General features: G+C 35.7%; 1 protein-coding gene across 1 annotated transcript in view; it reads left to right on the top strand.

Moving 5' to 3' along the window:
• Positions 1-23,568, top strand: part of RELCH (RAB11 binding and LisH domain, coiled-coil and HEAT repeat containing) — a 76,364-nt gene that overhangs the window by 34,267 nt on the left and 18,529 nt on the right. Inside the window, 11 exon segments of the mRNA XM_038124521.1 lie at positions 8,034-8,146; positions 12,112-12,202; positions 15,895-15,966; positions 16,770-16,910; positions 17,453-17,617; positions 18,315-18,462; positions 20,367-20,523; positions 21,069-21,192; positions 21,903-21,951; positions 22,390-22,469; positions 23,272-23,378. Coding sequence (XP_037980449.1) covers positions 8,034-8,146; positions 12,112-12,202; positions 15,895-15,966; positions 16,770-16,910; positions 17,453-17,617; positions 18,315-18,462; positions 20,367-20,523; positions 21,069-21,192; positions 21,903-21,951; positions 22,390-22,469; positions 23,272-23,378 — 1,247 coding nt within the window.

Below are 23,568 nucleotides of genomic sequence, written 5' to 3'. Positions count from 1 at the left end.
TTTTCAACAAACAAATTATGTTAATGTCATTTCTTGCAAGCTCCATGTATCAACCAAGTAAAGGTTCATCAAAAATACTTCTTTGTAAGGAAATGAGCAATCTTGCTTATATGTTTTCCTTAACTTTAAAATGAGAATGACTAAAAATTATGAACATATAATGTGTATTTTGAATGTGACTGAAGGTGATGGTTTGCATAATCATTCATGCTATACAGCATACAAAAGGAAGGAAAAAAAAGTGACTGGTTTTGTTTTGCTTTGTGTAAATATTTCACATTACCAAAGATGTAAAAAAATACCCAAGAGCTGAAGAGATATCGAACAAAAATTCAGTGTCTTTGTAGTTGACACTGAAATAAAGGGTTTGAAGTAGCAAATCTCTTTGAACAAGTTTTAGTCCTTGTTGATGGGACCTACAGTATGGTAGACCTAGTCGTGTGTTTTGCATAAATTCATTTTAAGGCTTTGAAAATTCCTCAAGAAATTTGTACTGATCCTGTAATCTAAAATTTTTATACCATACAAGTAATTATCAGCAGCTGACATGGTGAACTTGAAATATGTGCTGTGTTTTGAAAATTCATAAAAGGCTTTCTTTTTTAGGGGGTGGAGGTGTTAACTGGGTGCTCTGGAAATGCTTCTGTCTTTCACAATAATTCTGTGAATGTTCCTGGATCAGTGCTTAATTTCTGATTTCTTATTTATTCCTTTCCTTCCTTCTGCTTGGCAGGATGTGGTATTTTGGCTCCTTTTCACAGCTTTTAGCTTAATCTGTGTAATGTATTGAATATTTTTGTGACCTTTTCATCTGTTTCTTACTTGGTTCCTTCCTACATTGTTTTACAGTGAAAGTTACATTTGATTACCTGTATTTTTGCCTTTAATTATCTGTTTCAGTTTAATTGAAAAAGGTGCAAATCACAATTGAGTAATTGGATTACATGGGATGCTTAATGTTTCAGTAATTGAAATTTGTTTTAAAAATACCTTTTTTTAGTTCCCTGCCACCTTTTACTATAACTATTTTAATGTTCTTTCTGCTATAGTCGTGGAACTTGAAGGAAAAGTTGGGTAGACCATCTGTCAGTATTTATCCTAATCAAATTATGGAAAGCTAACCTAAGAACTAGGCTGTCTTCAACAAGGTATAACTTTGAGTCTTATCCGTAAACAATCTTATAATGAGACTTTTGTGCAGAGAAGTGGTGTAAAAATATACCTAAAGATGACTAATTTGGGAAAGATGTGTAACAGGTTCAGATCACAATGCAAAGTTCTCGCCAGTCTGTTCTGAAACAAGAAGAATGGTCGTGTTTAAGATCTTACACTATCAATATATGAGGATGAGAGTTAAACATAATTTTTGATGACTCCCTGAAATGTCTTTTTGTTCTTTAAGCATCCCTCATGTTGAAATTGCTTGCAAAATCTTAAGCTGAAAATTACATGCTATGCATCTTCATTTCGGAGAAACTGAGTTTACGGAGGCTGTCAGTCTCTCAGTAGTTGTTGTCCTTTAGCAGATTCAGAAACCATTTTTCCTGTTTTTAAGCATCTTAAGGTCAGTAGCAACCTGCCTGATCCAGTAGTAAGTGTTCTGGCAAATGTTATAGTTGGCATTTCTGAAATTATTTATTTTTGTGTATTGGTGCATCTTTCATTGTTCTTCAGTGTCTGTAGTTTAGATTCCAATGGAAGGTAACAAAGAAGGAAAGACACAGTATCAAGTAGGGTGGCTGAGGGGATAATTTTAATTGTTTCTAAAAAAAGCAGTTCAACTGTATAAAATCAATCATGCATCATACAGGCAAATTGCCTCCAAGTAATTCATAATCATCAAAATTCTTGTAGCAACATATAAATTTAATTTTGTTTTCATCTCAAATGTCTAGGTTATCTTAAGTCCTTGAAAACATGTATGTCAATATTTAGGTTTGTGTATGAATGCAGTCACAAATAAAGGAGATGTTGCAATCCAAGTAACAGTTAAGTGGAATGACCAGTAAAAAATGCTAAAAACCGATACTTAAAAAAAAAAGCCCATTGTTTGGGATGCAGTCTGTGATCAAGCTTCTTGAAAATGAGCAGCTTGGGTTCCTAAGAATCGATCTATGTTAGAATCTGATTTCTCCATTGTCATTTTACCACTTAAAATACATTAACAATCAAAAAAATGCAAAAGTAAAATCATCCACCTTCTATTTGTTAGCACATATACCATAGAAAAATTCCTTTGGCTAAAATGTAATTAGAGAGAAGCAGTCTTTTAAAATTTTTGTAATAACGAATCAGTTCAATACTCATTTTTCACTCATTAAGATGTTAAAGTCAATGTTTTTTTGTCAGGAAACAAGAGTAACCTTGTTTGTACGTACATCTTCCATATTCTGCAGTATATAATCCTTTACTGGAGTTTGGCCCAGAGTAAACTTTTTGCTTAAGATCTTATTACTCTTGTTCTTAATCAGCACTTTTATTTAATTATTTACATCTTTCATCTCACCCATTATTCCAGTGTTGGTCTTTAACTTCTTTTGTGCTATGCAAACTTAGCAAAATCATGATAGTAATGGTTTACTGAATATGCACCACTTTATAGTTATAATGAGAAACTGTTATTTATAGAGAGTTCAACATGTTAAGAATAGAGAGTTTTGCTCTATTGAGCAAAAGTTTTGCTTTTATTTGTTTGTAAAGTTGAAGCAAAGATAATGTTAAATCTTCAGGCTCTGAATTGATGCCATTCTCAACTCCACTAGATCTCCACTAAAGATTGAAAGTAAACACATTCAATTGCAGTAACTGCACATAAATGTCACCAAGGCACTTCAGTTCTCTGGCATGTCTCTTAAAGCACAGTAGAGTATTTTACTATAAATTTTCATCTCAGTCTTATGTTTTAAAAGCCATAAAATACTGGCTTTGCTAAAGAAATGCAAAAGAAGTCTGTGTCAGATCTTGGCAGTATACTCAATTGTTTGCTTCCAGGGGTCGTGTCTAGCAGATTTCATCATGGTTGGATATGGATAAAGGTACATAAACCTATGTTGCTGGGCATAAAAATTGTCAGTTGTCGATATCTTCTAGATGACCACTTTAATTTCCCATTATAAGGGAGAATAAAGAAATCTAAATGAACAATTACAATACTTTGTTACTCTGTAACACTTAATCTATAGAAGTCTACTGCTATTTATGTCTCTAAAAAACAGGAGTAGTATTGACCACAGCCTGTTTGCTGGTCCTTTTCTGGTATACGTGCAGTGCTGGTTTTGTATCACAAACTTTTGTATGTGTGTTTTCAAATAAACAGTAGATACAGACAAAGAAGCAGAAAGTTTTTTCACACCCACGCCCTACCATTGATTCTTATGTAAAAGCATCCCTTTGGGATCTCTGAGAGGCTTACTTTGGATCCTGCAATAATAGTCTCACCCTATGAGAGGTAATCAGAGCTTTGATTTTAATATTGGTAAGATTAGTAGCACAAAGTTTTGAGTCATGCAGTAATCCCATGATTTTTTTTTTTTCATTTTAAAACTAAAAGAATGAATTTGTAACTTTAAATACATTCTTGCCCAAGACAGTTCCTGTCAGTGGTTTGTTGGTACCTGCAGCAATTTCAGTTGCAGACAATAAGATTATTTCATTTTATTTACTTGTTGTCAAGAGGCTGAGTTACAGAACAATTTTAATACAGTGTTGGTTCATGATATAAGCATTGACTCTTAAAGAAGATTAAAAGGCACACATTAACAAAATTGATCATGTCATCCTGGTTTATATATTGTTGCCTGCAATATTAGTACATTAATATTTGGAGTAATAAAAAATATTATTATTTGAACCTACTGAAGTAACCAGTCTTGACACTTAACACTAGTTAAATTTATTCTTTGAAATAATTATTTTGCTTATACAAACTCCAGCGAGAAGACAGTAATTAGTGAGAGCAGTAAGATGTAGGAGACTTGTTGGAATGTTTAGCAAAACATTGTTATAATGATGGAAACAACACTGACAGACAAGTCCTTTCTACCTTCTGAGATGATCACTACAATGATGCACTTAAAAAACCCCAAAATTTAATATTTTTTCATAATAATTTTAACATGTAGGAAGAGCTGTAGGCATATAGTTTAATGGTATTAATTACTATTAAAAAGCCATGCTTTTTTGTCCATAATGAAGAGAGAGCTACTCCGTATGTCCATGTAAATGTTGCCTTTATTGATAACTTAACTCAAATAGTGAATCCCTTTCAAAGATAATGGAACAAGTTATCATAAGTTGGGATGAAGTTGTCCAGAGATAATATGGTGAGAAAAATGTGAGTTTTTCTTTGGAGAGACCTACATGGAGAGTTACAGAGAAGTAGAGCAGAGGGAAGATGGGCTGTTTCAGTTCTCTTGTGCAATGTGTTAGGTCAGCCTCAGAGCACTGACTGTCAGTCACCTGTACGTGTAGCTTCCCTCACAGTAAAACAAAAGTAATTTCTTTCTCTCCATTCTTCATCTGGGTAGCTCACAGGTATAAACTGCCTCAGATCCGAACTTGGCTTTTCAATAGCAGAGGTGGGACCTATGACACATAATGTTTTATTGCATCAAGCTGCAAGTGCTGACAATGTTATGAGTCAGTCTGCTTGGAATCTAATAGGAAAACAGTATCAAAGCTCTGGAAGTCACTCTTCTTGCTATGGTCATGAGTCACTAATCACTCCTGTTAACCAACACTGACACGACCTATCAAAACTCATGTTCTGAACTCAAAGGCAAAAGAGAAAAGAAGGACTTGGGGATGAACAGGATGTTTAGGAAGGATCCCAAATTAAGTTGAGGGAGAGTTGTTGGGTTTTTTTGAAACTTAAGTTCTTGCTTTATGACTGTCAGCACAAGTGGTATTCCTTCCCAAGGAAATGCAGAGTGTTTCACATAGCACTGGAAGTCCACTCCTTGATTATTAATAACTATATGGAGTTAATAAGTATATGGAGTCTCCATAACCATGTTGTGAACTTTTCTCTTGAATCTAAACTAGCCAAATACTAATCTTACTGTGTTTTATTGGAAAATTGCTACTTCCTATAGCTTCCCTGCTGGTTTCAAGAACGAAAAACCTGAGATTTGTAAAACAAATCTACATCAAAAGCATGACCCTTAGCAACAGGAAGAAATGAGGTCAAACCTACCAGTAGGTTGTTTTTTTTTTTTTCTTAATGCTCCTGAATGTCCTGAGAAGAATCTGCCCCTTATAAGTCTTTGGGAGATTTCACTGGACCTGTTTCATCCCTCTGTAGAGCAGTTTTGTTCTTCTTGTGCCACAGTCCCTTTTGCTTCCAGTTTTACCTGCCTGTCCCTAAGGGCTTTAGGGAGCACAGAAAACACTGTTCGAGACTTCTCACTGTTTCTCCACTCCCATTAATAGAAGGAACTGTAGAAGCCCTGATGCAGCGATGCAGAGAACACTCTCTTCTCCCATAGTATGCATGAGAGAATGTGACCAATGGACGAGAAAATACAGCTAATTCCATCAGCTATAATAACCAGCTTTCCACAAGGTAAAGAACCAGCCTTGTATCTGCCCATGTCAATGCTGTTAGGTTACTCATTACCTTTCAGACACAAGGCAGTAGTTTCTAGGTGAATATTCTCTGGTGTTTGCCTTTCACACAGACTCAGCTGAAAAAGGATAATGTTAACGTCCTTAAATTCCGTAAGAATACCCACCTAGTAGTACTGCATTAAAATCTAGCAGTAGTTCTGAGTAAGCAGTTTAGATTTTTGAGTAGGTACTCAAATATACTAAGAAAGTGAAATCGATGTGTTGGTTTCAACAGATGAAACAAAAATCCCATCAATGTCCCATTTCATGTAGTATATTCTTTGTAAAGTTTTTCATAGGAGCATTTAAGAATACTTGCAAGAGCAGTTGAATAATGTGAATTTAGAGTAGATTTCAGAAAGTTAGATTTCACTAAAGTAACAGATGTTTATTTAGCTTTAAGTTTTTAAATGAGCTTTATTCTTTATGGTAGTAATTTTGTTCTCTATCTACAAATTGCAATCAGATTTCCTATTTAAAAGATTTTAGTTTAATGTTTAACTAGGGGTATTTAGAATGGTGTTGAGGAGGTATTATTTTAGTAATATTCTTTCAAGACATTTTGAATTAAAGCAGCGTTTGCAGGAGAGAAAATTTTATGCAGTCAAAAAAAGAAGTGAAATAGGTTAAACCCTCTGACTTCTCATAACTTTCAATGGGCAAAAATCTTAAGTAAGCAAAAATAATGAGATCTAACATGCAGATTCTAAAGGGAAAGAAGCTCTCAGCTGAAGAAAGTTATTTAGTTGTTCATGCAATTTAATTTGTAAAGTTCCTTTAATGCAAGTCTTCAGTTCTTGTTATTTTGTGTTGTGCTACGCTTATTTAAAAACAACCCCCGTTACTCTTAAAAGTATTTAAGAAATGGAAATGTTCCAAGTATTCAAATTTATTTTTCATTTCTCCTTCTCTCCTTTTAGATTTTTTTTAAGTGATAGGTAGGATATTTCCATGTTGTCTCCTCGGTCATGAATTCTCTAACCTGTATCATAAATGAGTTGAATATTGCCAGTATATCTTCCAGAATCACAGAATGTTAAAATACAGTTCAGGTTGTGTCTTGGTCATCTTTGGAGATGGAAATAGCACATCAAGTAGAATTCTTGTAAAATAAAAAAAAAAAAAAAACCCAACCAAAAAAAGCTTGAAGCTTGTCAGGAGTTGGCTAGCTTAGGCACTGCTCTAAAATGGAGTCCTGTTTTATGTTTAATATAAATAGAGCTCCTGCTGTTTAGGAAAATACAGGTTGAGCAGTGAGGATGTAGTCAGTGGTGTTTCCACAGGTCCACAAAAACATCATGATTAGGTCTCTTTTAATATCTGCAAGAAGAAATTTGCACCTCCCTGCAAAGTCATTCTAAACAACCACAGGTTTTTCCAAGTTTTGTATAATTTCCCCAGCTAATGTTAGGTGTGTTTCCCACTGTCACCTGCTTATTTGTCACAACTTAATAATTCACCAAAAGTCCTTCTGCTGAAAATTACTCCAAAGTACAGAGCAGGTGTGCAAGGTTATCTCCAGATTACTTGCCTGTGTTTTTTTCCAGACGCTGAGGTTTTTCTTGTTCTTTTTTTCCTGACCTCCCAGTGTGATGAAATCACTTAAAAACTGTCTGGCTTCCAAATTCAGTTGGAGTAAAAGCTCACATCAACAAGGTCAAGCGAAGGGACTTCCAGACTATGTTTTAGAAACATTTGTTTCTTCTGGGAATGAATACTATGAGCTTTGTAGGCATATTTAGAAAGGAGGAGGCCTTCACTACAAAGATCCTTATATTTTCTCTCCATGTTTTACACAGTATTTTCTTTGTAATTTGTTCCTTTAAGGGATTTTAATTGCTCCAGAAAGAAAATTCAGCTTCAGAGATCATTTTTGTATGGAAAAAAAAATCATAGAACCTTTACAAAAATCAGATAATTGTCAGTCAACACAAAATCTGTCTGCAGTCACCTTTACCAATGTACGTTTCTCAATGTTTCTTTTTTCAAACTTGTGCGCAAAACTGTGTGGATGTTTCATTGGAAATTTTAATCTTTAACTCCGTGGCATTTTTTCATAGGAACTTTATTCCATAGTTGTCTGTGGAGCTTCAGTTCAGTAGGTAGTGAAAACAGTTGAAACCATGATTGTCCTCTAATTCTGGTTACAGGTGACCTGCATATGTTAATTGTAATCTTTTCAGAGCTTTTCATTTCATGTGCTGATTCTCCCCTGATTTTTCCTAGCAGGAAAATAATTCTAACCTTTGTAGACCTTCACTTTCCTCAAGTCACTTAATAAGACATCACGACTCCAAAGTATCTTTTCTAACTGTTTTGATGTTATGTGATTTTAGATTTATCTTCTTAGTTTCTTTTGCAGTAAATGAATGTATGCCCAAAGCAATTTTACTTTGTTTGGTTTTCCCCTACCCACAACTTTTTAGGAATTGATCCCACTCATACTGTGTACTGCCTGCCTCCATCCTGAACCCAAAGAGAGAGATCAGCTTCTGCACATACTGTTCAATTTGATCAAACGACCAGACGATGAGCAAAGGTGTGTTTGCGCTTGTGTGATATGGGACAAGCAGGAACCTTTTTCTCTGTGCAAGCAGCAGAACTAGTAAAAATTGGATATTATTGGATGGTATTAAACAAATTTCATTTATGCTGGTGTTTTGCTTATGTAGTGTTGACAAATTTAAGCCAAGTTCAGGACTTTCCATTTCCATGACCTGTACTTCCAGTTACTGAAATGTAAGAATGTGCTTGTAAGCTACAGTGTAATTTCAATTCCTTTTTCTGTTTAAAGATTAATTTAAATTGTTTTGTTAAAATGGTCTTTAACTTCGTATTTCTTAGCACTGGTTGATGTAGAAATCAAAACAGCTTTTTTTTTTTTCTTTTTAAACCTGTGTTAGTGATCTACATGTTTGTTCAGATGATCACCACATTTCTTTAGGGAAAATAGTGCTCTTTCTATGTATGGCTCATTACTATAAGGGCAATTAAAAAATCAGAAGAATGTAGCAGTGATCTAGGTCTGACAAATGTTAATGACTTTGTTTCATTTTGGTTAAGCTTCTGAAACAAATTACACCTTTTGTTCTATAAATTTAATTCTTCCCTGCTGCTCAGTAAATCTGACTTTGTACTGATCTTGATGAGAATATCCTTAAGGTTGAAAGACAGTACCCTAGCTGGTATGTTTCCTTCTCTTAACTGTGGAACAACTTTTCATGTTTGATCTTCCATTATTTTCATTAGAGATGTTTTGGAAAGCATCTGTATCTATTGTTGCTCTAGGCTGTCTTCAGACAAAATAGGCTTTATGAAATAGGTGGAAAGCATTTCTTTTGGAGACTCTCCAAAACTGAAGTGTTCAGGCATCTTTCTAAACTGTTCCCATGGTAAAATTTAGAGATTAGGTATAATTGAAAGCCGTGGCTTTGGAGACAAAAAAAAAAAAAAAGCTTAAATAAACAAAAGCAATTTGTAGCATAGTGGCACCATGTAGATTGAAATTACAAAAAGATGCAGTCTTGGTTCTACTTCAGAGTCATTAGAAGTCTGCTTCTGAAATGTTTTGAATGTCCCAGAGGATTGAGAAGCTAAAATAATTTCTGGTTGAAGGGGAAGGAAATTGCATGTCACTTGGAGTCTCTTGTGATTAATTTGTTACAGAGTCGGTGGCCTATTAAGTAGACTTTTCATATCCCCCTATAGGTGCATTAGGTGTGTCTTTTCCAGCAGTTAAGAAAGAAGAAAAAGCTTTTTTTTCCTTGAATTTGTTCCATTTTTATTGTGAATTAGAGATTTATATATAAAAATAACTTGTTTCCATGAGAAATCTGGGAAAAATAGTCTGCCATAAACTCTACGACAAAGCATGCATATACATAATATACATTTGCACACATAGAAATAATAATTGCTTTTAAAGGTTCCATAACCTGATGGAAAACCAGTTAAGATTCCATGAAATAAAAGAGATTCTGAACAGTAATTAATAGAACATCCTTTTTCAGAATTTAAGGGGGGTTTTATTTATAGATTTGTAAGGAAGTGTATTATGCTTGCTTTGTTTTTATCTAAATACATTTAAATAATATTTTAAAAGTCTTATGCAGTATGAAGTGAGCAAAGACATTCAGGTTTAGTCACCAGAATGATGATGTTTATTATCTCTTGTTACTTGTTTGCTTTCTACTGTACTGTACAGGCCTACTACATCGTACCTTGATGTAGCAGCTGATCAGTTGACATTTTTAATTTGCTAAATGCGAGAGACTGAAATGTGACACTGCATTTCTAAGAATTAACCCATTAAAAGCATTTTGTTTTACAATGTCAAATATCTGAAGTATGTTAACAATTATGCAGAAAGCCTGGATTATATCTCTTGCCCATGTGAGATGCATTTTGGTGCTTGGCATATTTCTGTAGTCTTGTACACTAACATTGTATTTGACAAGGCCACTTGTATCCTCATGGCTTTGCTCATTAATGTCCCATTCAACTTCTAAAAATGCCTATCAAATTCTATTCTGCAAAGGAACAAAAATGTGTTCACATAACTTCCTTTTTGCACAATAATGTTAGGTTTGGAGGCTACGAGTCATGAAAAAGTGAGATTAATGTCTGACTCTAATAGGGCAAGTATAAAACATTGCTTCAATCACCTCTTATTCAGATCCTTACAACTTTTCCTTTCCCTGAAATGCTGACTGTTATATGCCCTTAAAAAGGTTGCAGTAAAATATTTAAAACCTTGTTTTAAAATATTTTTGAAATATCTTCAAATTCTCATCTTGTTAGGCAAGGCAAAAAGAAATCTGACTTAATTTTGAGATTTCATGGAACTTTTAAAAAAATATTTAAGAAAAAATATTTTGTTTTATCCCATTTATAATGCAGAAGTGATTACGCAGTAATCAAGTGATTACTGTGTTCTGCTATTTTTTAATGCCTTAAAAATATATATTCTCTTGCTCAGTCTGTGATGAGGTGCAGTGTATAGAACCAAAGACAATAATTCAAATGCCTATTTTGTTTGCACTAGAACTGAGAATTACCACAGGCTTTTGTCTCCGTATTGCTATCAGCTGTTGATTTCTTGAGTCTTGTCTAATAATTTTTGTTTTTTCCTTAATCAAAGGCCTAGTTCTGTGAATGTGGTAGAGGTAAAAAACCCAAACACGCACAACACAGAAGAGCTTGCTCTGATTGTTGGCATAAAGAATGCTGGGATAAAAAGCCACAACTTTTTGATAGGATCTTTCTCCTAAAAATTCTTAAAGTGAATGAGTTTTTTTGATGGAGTATGATCTCTAAGGGGTTAAAAGATAACCAGCAGAATCTCTGCCTTTCAACCTTAAGGGGATGCTATTGGTACAGAAAATATTTAGGAGTCTAGACATGACACGAAAATGGTAACAAATTAATTCTGGCTTACATTTCACAGAGGAATAATAATAAACTGAGTGGTGTCCTGATCTTACTGAGGAGGTGATAAAATTGAGTCTCATGCCCACACATTATCATTTGAAACTGGATATTTAATAATTCATGTAGGCTCTAAAGGTAAATAGAATTGGTGAATTGCATTCCAAGTTGGTATTATTCCAATCCTATCAACAGGAGAAATAGAAGTAAAAACATCTTAGCAAGATAGACACTCATTAAATAAAATACCACAAATGACAATTTAGTACAGTCTTACTGAAATTTTATATATACCTCTGTGCCTATAAAATTGATAGAACAATGGCAATTTCTTGCAAAATTTAATGACAGGTATAAGTTATTATTAAAAAAGTATAAGAATATGAATACAAATAACAGGTGATCATAGATCCTGCTGGTTGATTACTTGGTTTCATTTTTTAGTGGGCTTTAGAAGATTTCTTACAAGAGTGAAGTTCAGTATTTTGTGGGAGATGACAGTAACTTGTCAGAATGTTGCAAAACTATGTCATAAAAGAAATAAGCTGCTTGCTCTGAAGAAAGTTCATTAAATCTCACAAATGCTTCTAAATAAAATCAGTTTACTTCAGTGAAATACTGATAGTATGATAGTCTTAGGTAATTTAGATCCTTTTACTGCATGATAGTATTCCGTACTAAGAATTAAATGAGAAATTTAGTCAGAGACTCCCAATCTCAGACTTTAGAAAATCAGAAATACCCAAATCAGAGATTCTCAGACTGGTTTATGGAGTAGAGAATCTGCAAGATTTTGGAAAATGCATTCTGAATATAAAACAAGGTGAAATCATAGAATAGTTTGAGTTGGAAGAGATGTTTGAAGGTCATGTATGCAAATCCCCACTCTGCAATGAGCAGGGATATTAGTGGCTTTCAATTTAGAATTTATTCTTTAAGTCAGTGTGGATGGTGTGAAATCTTGACTGCAGACAACTATCTATTGCCTGTCAGCATGCACTTTACCTAACTTAAGGAATGTATGTTATATATTATAAAACTTTATAAACAGGTTAAAACTTAAATTTATCTTTTCAGACAGATGATACTGACTGGGTGCGTGGCATTTGCCCGACATGTTGGACCAACACGTGTAGAAGCTGAACTTTTACCACAATGTTGGGAGCAGGTAACTGATTAGTGTTTGCTTTATGCTCCAAAATCAGTTAAAAGTTCATAAATTTCAGTTTTACTTGTTCCAGGGGGAGGTTTTGGGTTTGGTTTTCAGAAAGATACTTGGATGTTCTTTGTTCTCATCATATATATTTTTATCTAACATTAAAAACACCTCAGAAGCAGAAAGCTTATTAAAGACTGTTTGGAGAGATTTTAGTTACCTGCTTGTACCTGAAGAAGCTTGTTATAGTGAAGTGTAGATAAGCTCATGCTCATCGTTAGTGTTATGTAACACATTGCTAGGTAGATACCTTTATAATTTTTACTCTGCCTTCTAGCCTGTTGGAAATCCATTTTCATTCATTTCATTCAAAAATTTTATTTGCTGGGGGTTTTATGTTGTATTAAGTCTCTGGAGCAGTGTCCACACCAGCTGGTTTTCAATTCTTAAACAGAAAATCGAAGACCAAAGTACTCCTAAGCAAGTCTCTCATAGAAGGGCACCTGTGAGATGAGCCTGAAGTTTACATGTCTCTTGTAGAATCACAGTGATCTTTTTCACAGATAATCCAAATTAATAGTAATAACTGAACAACCAAATGGAAATGTTTTTACTGGTTTGTCTGAGGCGTAGAACCAGAACAACATGAGTTCAGGTGAAAATCTGTTTTATTTTACATTGAAGGAAAGGGAGTTCATCATTGCCTGAAAAGACAATGAATAACTAAGCCATGACAGAGTGGGAATGCCTGCTTTGATGGCGGAGTCTTTCTGGTCTGGTAGTTTTCTACTGTTCCTTGCATAACACAGCAATCTGTGTTTCCCAATAAAGTCTAAGCTTTAATAGCCTTAATGCTTTCTGACAGTAGAAGTACAAATTATATGCAGCGTTTGTGCTTGTTATGAATGACTGATGTATCTGTTGATTAAGTGAAGGTCTCATGACAGTAGTAGTTTGAAAGGGGCCATACAAATAATTCTGTATTTTTGCCTAATTTTGTGAGCAACATTTTGTTTTCTTAGTCCTCATGAAATTTAAACTGTGCTTGAAAAAACATACCTCAGTAAGAGCACTTTTTTCTCATCCGCTTCTTGCTAATTGCTGATGCCAAAGAGAAATGAGTCCAACTGTACAAGTACAGCATATCAGACTGCCAAATCACATGGCATAGTGCACTTATCTAAGGCAGTTTGCCAGGCTTTGTTTGGCAGTACTGGAACCAGGTCATTATTTTCTCCAGCAAAATACCAGCTGAATGTCACTGTCACAAGTCTTGAGTTTGTAGAAGGAGCTCTAGTATAGACATAATTTTCTACTTTTTGCAGTAGATGTGTAAATCATGAAAAGGATTCATGCTCTTGGTCTCCAACCAAAATCTGTCTACAGATGCAAAGGACTGGACCCTCAGGAAATTCATCCTTTTCATTGATACATTGTGGAGCTCAGTTATCAGGCTAGTCTTTTTAAACTCTCTACCTGCTCTTTTGTAGGTAAAATTTGGTAACTGACTCAATTTTGTTGAAGGCTCTGTGAATGCTAAGAGGGTCACTCAAAACTAGTGACCAGTTATTGGCTTCCAAAATTGGAATACTGCTTACTAAAGACAAAAGGAAAATAAATCCTTTTAGTTATATTTAGTTTCCAAGGGCTACTCCTCTGAACACACACCTGACAGAAATTTCAGTCTTTTTTCCTCCAGTATGTCTTTGCAATGTCAGGGGTGATATTTATATTGCCATGCCAGACTACCTAAAACCAGCTGAAACTAGTCTTTGCTGTTTCCCTCAGGTAGGCAGAGCACCAGAAGAAGATGTGTGTCTCTGCTGCCAGTGGGGAATTTGCATTTGAAAATATGGCACATAAGTAAAAGATTTTACAGAATAATAAAGAAGTTGGGGTTGGAAGGGACCTTAAAGACCACTAGCTCCAAGCCCCATCCAACCTGGCCTTGAACACTTCCTGGGATGGGGCATCCACAGCTTCTCTGGGCAACTTGTTCCAGTGCCTCACCACCTTCACAGCCTAGAAGGTTTTAAAGCAGCCTCTTATTGTCCATAATATTTTTCATCTATGAAATCTCCATACTTTGAAAAATTATTGCAGGTGCTCTATTGATGAATGAATGCAAAGTAATGATAGACACACTGAAAGAATATTCTTATGCTTGAGACTTCAGTTTAGTCCTGAAGCCTACGATTTGATAATTCAAGTCTCTTTGAAATCACCTTTTCCACACTTGATTCTTGAGAGAGTTCTCAGTAATTTCATACCAGGGCAGTCAGAGTCAGAACAGTCATTGTTGAATGTGCTGAGCCAGTCATCTCAGAAAGTTGTCAGGTTGGGTGTGTCTTCTTTTCTATGTAAATACGTGCTGGCTATTTCCAGCCACCTTCTCGTCCTTCGGATGTTTGGAAATACTTTGTAAGGCCAATTGCTCCAACAGCTTCCCAGGAGCTCGTGTGAGGCAGTCTGGCCTGTGTTTTACGGGGTTCTCTGGGGGTAGCAGTGACATTTGCTTTCTTCCAGTCCTCAGGAATTTCCCTCATTGCCACAACATTTTGCTAATTGTCAAGAGTGTTCTTTAAATTACATCAGCCAGATCCCTGAGCACTCATGGGTACATCCCCACCAGGGCCCACAGACTAGTGTATGTCCAATTTCTTTGAATATTTCCTGGCCTGCTAGTTTCTGCCCAAGGTCCTCCTTGTGCCAGAATTTGGCCTGGATTTTAGGGATCTCAGACTGAAGGCAAGTCTTTCAGGGTAGAGACAAAGAAGGCAGTGAGTACTTTGGTCTTTTTTCATGGTGAAATGGCTGCCTCACCAAGGCTATACACTACCTAGCAAGAAAGAAACAATTGCACCAAATGCTGCATATCCTATTTTATCTGAAATCATCAAAAAAAATCACATTTTACTCTCAGCATGGTACCATAGACTTTTTATTCACAAGGTATTGAAACACTTCATTGTTTCATTGTACAACCCTCACACAAACCGCTAAATCTGACTCCACCAGAATGCACACTTGATTCCGAAGTGTCAATAATAAATATTAAATTTGTAAGGCACAATTTTCAAGCAGCCTTTGAGTAAAAAGGGGAAATAACACAGGATCAAGAGGTTCTTGGTAATATGAATTGTTTTTAGAGGTGTGACATATTTATGCTGGACCTCAGAGCAGAATGCAGATGCATTTAGGCTTCTACGGATGTCTTCTTTTGACTCTGATTGCTCAGCAAGACCAAGTGTAGCTCAGCTACACTGCTTGGCTCAGAGCACTAGAGGGCACTTGTGCAGCTCTTGGAGGAACAGTGCTCCTGAATGTCTTCATAAGACAAAATCTTTCATGTCATGCCAGTTCAGGAGTTATGCAGATTCTTTTGAGTACAGCAGCCCATACACTGCTTTCCTTTTTATTGCTTATATGTACATGCTTCTCACATATATGTGTGCTTCTCTGACTCTTTCCCTACTGTAAGCTTACAGTAAGCTATGTCTTATGGGACAACTGCCTCATTTTTATGCCTCATTGTAAGAATTTGCTTAGTACCCAGGTGCAACTTCTGTGAGCTCAATCAGTGTTTGTTGAAGAGGTGCAGACACACCCCTCTAACAGGGTGTGCACCCTCTGCAGTTCATTCTAACCACATTTTGAATGCTGGTTACTGCAAAGCAAATAGTCCATCTGTTTCTCTTTACCAGATCAACCACAAATACCCAGAGCGACGGCTGCTGGTAGCAGAATCCTGTGGAGCTCTAGCACCTTACCTTCCAGTAAGTATTAATAGACTCCAAATACCTGCTAGGGAAAGCAAGGAAAAAATCTGATGCATGATGTAAGCATCCTGTATAATTTTCAATATTATCAAGTGTGTATGTTATGCATAGACAGTCACATTGTCTTCTACTTTGTATCACACACGAGATTCACTAAGTCACTTCAAGAAGGAGATAGTTCGTTTTGAAGAAATACAGGTTAATCTAGCTATCAAATGTTTCTAAAAACTATGAATATTCATCTCAGTAAAAACGAGGCAAAGAAAAGATAGTTAGGATCAATTAAGGAAACCATCTATGATAAAGGAATTGGCACCCAACTGTAGCGTTCTTGAGACACTGTGGAATGTTACATCAAGAGTGCTGCTAGTTAGAAGAAGCAGTGAAATTATGTCAGTGGTAAACTAGAATTTGATGCTTCAGAGAAAGGGTGGGGAAAGGGAACTTAAATTAAAACCCAATTTCTCCAGTTTAGCAATGCAGTGATTACTTTAAGCCTAGGCCTAGTAGTTTTAGTAGTTTTACTGCTGTTAGTTATTTTTGGTTCTTTGCGAATGAAAGGACCTTAGTTCTGTGCTTAGTAGGCCAAAACCTTTTCTAATGAAGGTACTGACATTTTATATTCATCCATCTTCTGCTGTGAAAACTGAACATGTAATATTCATAAATGAGTTTATGGTTGGAGGAACGGATTTTGTTTGTGAGCACTAATAGAAGTGGGAACTTTTTATTATAGTTGGTACAAATCCACATTTCTTTTTTCATTGGCTTTAACAAAAGTGTTTCTCATTTACAAACAGAAAGAAATTCGTAGTTCATTAGTACTTTCCATGCTGCAACAAATGCTAATGGAAGATAAGGCAGATCTGGTACGAGAAGCTGTGATCAAAAGCCTTGGCATCATTATGGGCTATATTGATGATCCAGATAAATATCAACAGGTATCATTTTGTTTGGGTTCTGTATATCATTCATTCATAATGTATATCATTATGTATTATCATTCTGTAAAATGCTTTCTATAGATACTTCATAAATAATGAGGGATGTTGTATAATAATAGAGGGTCATTTAAATTCCTGCATTTTTATTAATTCTTTCCAGATACTTTTAAAAATGGATTATTTATATGTATGTTGATTTTACCATATCACCAAGACAAAACAGAAAAACTACAAGTAGCCTTAGAATTTCAGGTGTAAGTCTTATACAGAAGCTGCTCTAACAGTTCATAATTTGCCTTTAAGAACATACCACTTCACTGCCCATCTGATATTATTAGCCAGTTTGGCATCATCACTTACTAATACAGATTTCTTTGCTGCAACAAAGCCTACCTACAGTTCAGCTTAATGCTGAACAATAATGTTTCACATAAGTGAAGATAAAGAACTTTTCTCTTTGAGTTTTTGAAGGCAGAGTGGTAAAAAATGTGTATATTAATTTTTGGGAAATAATTGCATTCTTCACTGTCTTTTACCAGGGTTTTGAACTGCTGCTTTCAGCTTTAGGAGACCCTTCAGAACGTGTGGTTAGTGCAACACATCAGGTATTTTTACCTGCTTATGCTGCCTGGACAACAGAACTGGGAAATTTACAGTTCCATCTTATACCTACACTGCTTAATAAAATTGAAAAATTGCTCAGGGTATGTATTTAGCTGTTTCTACATTGGAGAATTTTCTTTGTATTCTTCACTTGTACTTTGGAAGAAGGAAAAAAAAAAAAAAAAGAAAAAACACCAAACCTCCCCCAAACTAAACATACTCTTCTTTAATACTGTTCTGTTTTATATCCTAGTAGCATTGCTCCATGTCTAAATTGTGTAGATTTTGGTAAACTGCAGTTTTTATTAAATAAGCAAGAAAAGTAGATTTGAATGGTTAGGTTAGGTCATTTCCAGTTAGGATGCAATTTGCACATTTCAGATATAGATAGATATCTCAAAAGTTCTGGAAAAATTGTGTTCCTCATAGCTATCTAACACCATGAAAGAAGATGCTTGCATTCAGAGTACAGGTGACTTGTTTATTTAGTTTAGATGCCTTGGTCTCTGAGGCAAAGGATCCACATTTCTAAAATGTGCTGAAAAATGTTCTTTCAAAATATCAGTCTGTTCATCAGCATGAACTGCTAAAAGCCAAAGGTTATATTGCCTCAATCTTTTCAGAAGAGGTGACTTAAGAGTGGCAAAATATGCTTATGATTAGGCTAAATTGCTTTATAATTAGTGTGTCTGGGTAGCAGCTCATCACAGATGTGTCGATGCCTTGCCAGGGAATACATGCCTAAAGAACAGATCTTCCAAACTGAAAACTTGCAAATTAATGTCCTGTTTGTTTCAGGAAGGAGAACATGGCTTGGATGAACATAAGCTCCACATGTATCTGTCCGCCCTGCAGTCATTGATTCCTTCGCTGTTTGCACTGGTGCTACAGAATGCACCTTTTACAAGCAAGGCTAAACTTCAGGGAGAAGTACCACAAATAGAAGGTAAATTATTAATTTCTGTTACGTCAATTTTTTTTATATTGGTCTGCCTTAGTAAATTCTTAAGTAATGCTTCCTTTTTTCACCCCTTGCTATGCCTGAAATACCTGATTATCACAAAAAAAAAAAACTTCCATCTGTTTTTCTCTACTTCTTATATGAAGCTTTTAGAAAGCAAAGCAATTTTTAATTGTACTTCCTAAAGGTTTCTAAAGAACTGATTTCCATTAACAGCCAATAATAACTCAGGAAGGCTGGCCTCAGATTCAGTTAATTCTTACAAATTTATTGAGTGGGAAAAATACAGCATAATGCAGCAGCATCACCATCTGTTATCTATCTGTGTAATATCCTAGAAGACCGTCCCATCCCTGGCAGTGTTCAAGTCCAGGTTGGGTGGAGCTTTGAGCAACCTGGTCTAGTGGAAGCTGTCCCTGCCCATGGTAGTAGGGCTGGAACTAAGTGATCTTTAATGTGCCTTCCAACCCAAACCATTCTATGACTGAATGGCCTCATGGTGAAGTTGTCCTTAGATCTGCAAACCTAGCCTGTGGAGTGTTTTCTACTGTTGTATATACTTCGAAGATGTTACTGGTAGCACCTGCCACATGCTGATAATAGTGCTGTGTGTGAAGATGTAAAGAAAGGGTAACAAAGGAGTATTTGCAAAGTAGCTAGTGGTACATTACTGTCTGATACTCCTTTGAAAACGGATGCCATGGTAAGGCTCATCTGTCTGACTTGAGTAATTTGAGGATGAGCAGTTTTTCGCTGAGTGGTTACTACTTAAATAACAAATTCAAAAATTTCAGGTTTCAGCCTAGTCTTCTCCAGGCTGAACAAGCACAGCTCTTTCAGCCTTTCTGCATAGGAAAGGTGCTATATCTTTTTGTTCACAGTTTTGTAGCCATCCTTGGGACTTGCTCCAGTAGGTCCATGTCTTTCCTGTGCTGGGGACCCCAGAGCTGGATGCAGCACTCCCAAGTGGAGTCTCATTAGAGAGAAGCAGAGGGCTAGAATCACCTTCCTCATCCTGCTGGCCATGCTCTTTTGGATGCAGTATTGGTTTTCTGGTCTGCGAGCAAATATTGCTGGGTCATGTTCAGTTTTATCATTCACCAGCATCCCCAAGTCTGCCCTCAATCCCTTCATATCCCCCAGCCTGCATTGTCCTGACCCAGGTGCAGCACCTTGCACTTGGCCTTGTTGAGCCTCATGAGTTTCCCATAGGCCCATTTCTCAAGCTTGTCCAGGTCCCTCTGGATGTTGTCCTGTCCCTTAGGTGTGTCACTGCACCACTAGCTTGGTGTCATCTGCAAACTTGCCAAAGGTGCACTCGATCCCTTTGTCTGTGTCATTGGTGAAGAGAGTGAACACTACTGGTCCCAGTATGGACCCCTGAGAGGCACAACTTGTCGCTGATGTCCAGCTGGACATTAAGGCATTGACCACTATCCTCAAAGTGTGAGCATCCAGTCAAGTCCTCATTCACTGAAAAACTGATCCATCAAATTCATATTTCTCCAGTTTAGAGAGGATGTTTTGGGAGACTGTCAGAGGCCTTACAGCAGTCCAGATAGGTAACATTTGTAGCTCTTCCCTGTTCACAGATGTAGTCACTCCATCATAGAGGGCCATTAGGTTGGTCAGGGAGGGTTTTACCTTGGTCAGTCTGTGCTGGCAATAATAATAACAACATAATCTCCCTGTATTTTCTCTTTTTAACTGAGGGTTACATAATCTCTTCAGAGATGATTGTAACTCACTGATTTCTAAAAAGCAAATTTATAACCTTATAGAGAAGATACTTAATGAGTTTCACAGCTTCTTAGCTGTTGTTTCTGACATCACCTGTGTGGTATTTTCATCTTCTTTCGTTGATGGTTGCTTGTTCTCTGCTGTTACAGTCACTAGGTTTCCCCGGCCCGTGTCGCCTCTTCAGGACGTTGCCGTCATCATTGGAAGCCGCGAACAACTGGCGGTGCTGTTGCAGCTGTACGATCATCAGCTAGAACATGAGGGCACCACAGGCTGGGAGACTCTGCTATGGGTAGTCAATCAGCTGTGAGTTAATTTGTGTCTTAGGATAACTAATTTTAAAATCTGTCAAAATAAATTGTTCCTAAACATGGTCGTGTTTAACAATTACTGAATATAAGAATGCTAAGAATGATTGCATTTGAGAATTACTAAAGAGGAAAACTTTTTATTTATTTTAGGCATTTTAATTTTCATGCTGAATTGCCTTTGTTTTTATTCAGAAAGTATCAAGTCTAGCAGAACACATAGGTAACTATTTGCTCTGAAAACTTGTTTGTTTTATTTTGCATCAGTATAGTTTATCCTCTTTTGAAGTAAAGATTGTTGTATTCCATCTCGTGATAGCAACAGATGTTTGAAAATATAGGTCAGACATTTCTGGCACTTAAACCCTTGCTTTCTTCACGGGTCAGGAGTTGTACAGAACACGCAGCTAACTTTATTAGAACCAGTAGTGCTCTGTGTGTGCTTGTATTTATTAATATAAGCAATAAATCTATACAAATGTGAATGGACAAAAGCAGAAAGTCAGAGTAGTGTTTAATGTCCTTTTGTTTCCTGATTTTTAGGCTACCACAGCTTATAGAAATAGTTGGCAAGATCAATGTAGCATCAACTGCCTGTGTCCATGAATTCTCTAGATTTTTCTGGAGACTTTGTAGGACATTTGGGAAAATTTTTACAAACACTAAGGTAAGATATTACTTTAAATATTCTACATACTTAGTAACATATATTCTCTATATTTACGGTATGTTGGAACACCCACAATTTGTGACCGTTTATATTTTCATGTCACACTGATGTTTTTCCATAAGTACATTTAAACCTATTCTTTTTAGAGCTCTATTTGTGTCCTTTTCTGGTTTTGGTAATTTTGGAATTGCCTTCTTATCATGGCCTTTTTTTAAAAAAAACTATATTCTTCATATTTCCTTTCTGAATGACAGAGAGAGTAGGAGAGATCATCCTAATTCTGGTTATTTAACAACTTTCTTTCTTCAGAGCAGCATACTGTTCATTCTTTGCAGTGTACAGAAGTACTCCACCTTTACTTGATTAAAAAATTCGAAGTTAATGCCTTCCCAGCCTGAAATATTTTTTGTTGGTAGTATATAAACATTTTTATCAAGGAATTATATATTTTTTCTCAACAAAATAACTTCTGAATAAAATTTAAAAATATTTCAAGGGAAATTGTCAAACATGAGAGGATTACCTAAAGATAAAACTCTGTTAGCAGTACGTGCTACCTCCAGAGAGGGGATTGTTGTTGTTTTGTTTTGGGGGATTTTTTTTTCTTGGTTTTGCAATTCTTTTTATTTTTCTAAGTTAATTGACATTGGCAGCAGACCAATTACCATTGGCCAATTCTTACATGACATTCATCATCCTTTTCATAGGTAAAACCACAGTTCCAGGAAATCTTAAGACTGTCTGAGGAAAACATAGGTAAGTAGCTTTTTACTGAAATAAATTGATCTTAACTGCAACAGGAAAATACTTTCATTCTCATGTTCAAGTAACATTGCCAGCTGCAGTTCTCAAATTTCTTATCTTTGTGAAATGTTGAAAAATTTTGCATCTGAATGGAATGGAATCTGAATGGAACACTGAAGTTGTAGATTGTGTGTAAGGTAAAAAAAATTTCAAATCCAAATACCTCTTGAGTATTATTTAAGCACATTTCGGTGTATATGGATTTATATGCATATAAATTCTTCATGTATATATCAAAAGGTGATTGAATCTATGATATTTAAACATGTAAGTTTAACATGTAACTTAAACATGTAAGACTTACACACATGTAAGTCTCCTATAGATAATACATATGTTCTATACTCATATGTATGTATAAAACCTCAATTCTTCCCTGTGTTTCATTAGATTCCACAGCAGGAAATGGAGTGCTAACAAAAGCCACAGTTCCCATCTATGCAACAGGGGTCCTTACATGTTATATTCAGGTAGGTTTGGGTTTCTGTTTCTTTGTTGTATAATAGTGTGTGAAACTTATTTTTAAAAAATACCTAAACATTACTGTGTTCATTGAAAACTTACTCTTCTTGTGCGTTGAAGATAGGTAGATGAATGGGAAGCTGGAAATACACCTTCAAAGTCTTCTAGTAAGGTGGTGATGCACATTTAGATCATGTGTTACCATGCCCCTCTATCAAAACTCTATTAATGTTATTCCTGAAACGGGTTCTCAGCCATTTAACTGTGAACTTGGCAAACATCATGGTGCAAAACTTACTGAAACAGGTCAATTACCATTTGAAGCCTAGTTGGAGTCTTAAAATTTTCATGTCGCCTAGTACTAAAACAAGCACACTCTAAATCTTACCTAATCTTCCAGCAATGAGCAGTCAAGTTCTAGTATACACTTATATATCTTATATATATCTTATCTATATCTTACAGGGAAAAAAAAGAAATTCTTCATAATCTTACAAATTTTTAGTCAATTATGATTTAAACTTTCAGGAGTCATAAATGTACTTAAGTACTGTTATTAGAAGTTTCTTTAAGAAAAGAATTTAAGCATGAGTATGTGCTTAGTAGATGAAACACAATCTCTTCATGTGTTTGCTTTGAAAGGCTCTTGTTCTTTAAACACATTTTTGAGTTCCTAAGAAAATTGTGAAATGCTTAATCTCATTTGTTCTTTTTCATAGTTTGTCTCCTCTGCAGCTGTAGGCTGCCATCATAACCTTAGCAATCCTTCCAGCACATTCATCACTGTACTCCCTCCTTCCCTTCTTTCAGGAAGAAGACCGCAAGCTGTTAGTTGGATTCCTAGAAGATGTAATGACCATGCTTTCACTGTCCCATGCTCCTCTCGATAGCCTGAAAGCTTCCTTTGTGGAACTAGGGTAAAGAATATACCTTGGGGTTAACTACATCTAAATACATTAGAAGCTTTTATTAAAAGCTGCTAATGTATATGTAATTTTTAATAACTGTGATGCTTTGGATTAATAAAAGGTATACTTGCTTTTTTTCCCCTGGTGTAAATGTAATTTCTAGGTTAAAAACATAGGACTTAAAAAAAATCTAAAGTGT

The sequence above is a fragment of the Motacilla alba genome, chromosome 2 (genome assembly GCF_015832195.1).
Source record: "Motacilla alba alba isolate MOTALB_02 chromosome 2, Motacilla_alba_V1.0_pri, whole genome shotgun sequence".
Lineage (NCBI taxonomy): Eukaryota > Metazoa > Chordata > Aves > Passeriformes > Motacillidae > Motacilla > Motacilla alba.
Note: the sequence above shows the minus strand (reverse complement) of the source record. Positions and strands in the feature narration are given on the sequence as shown.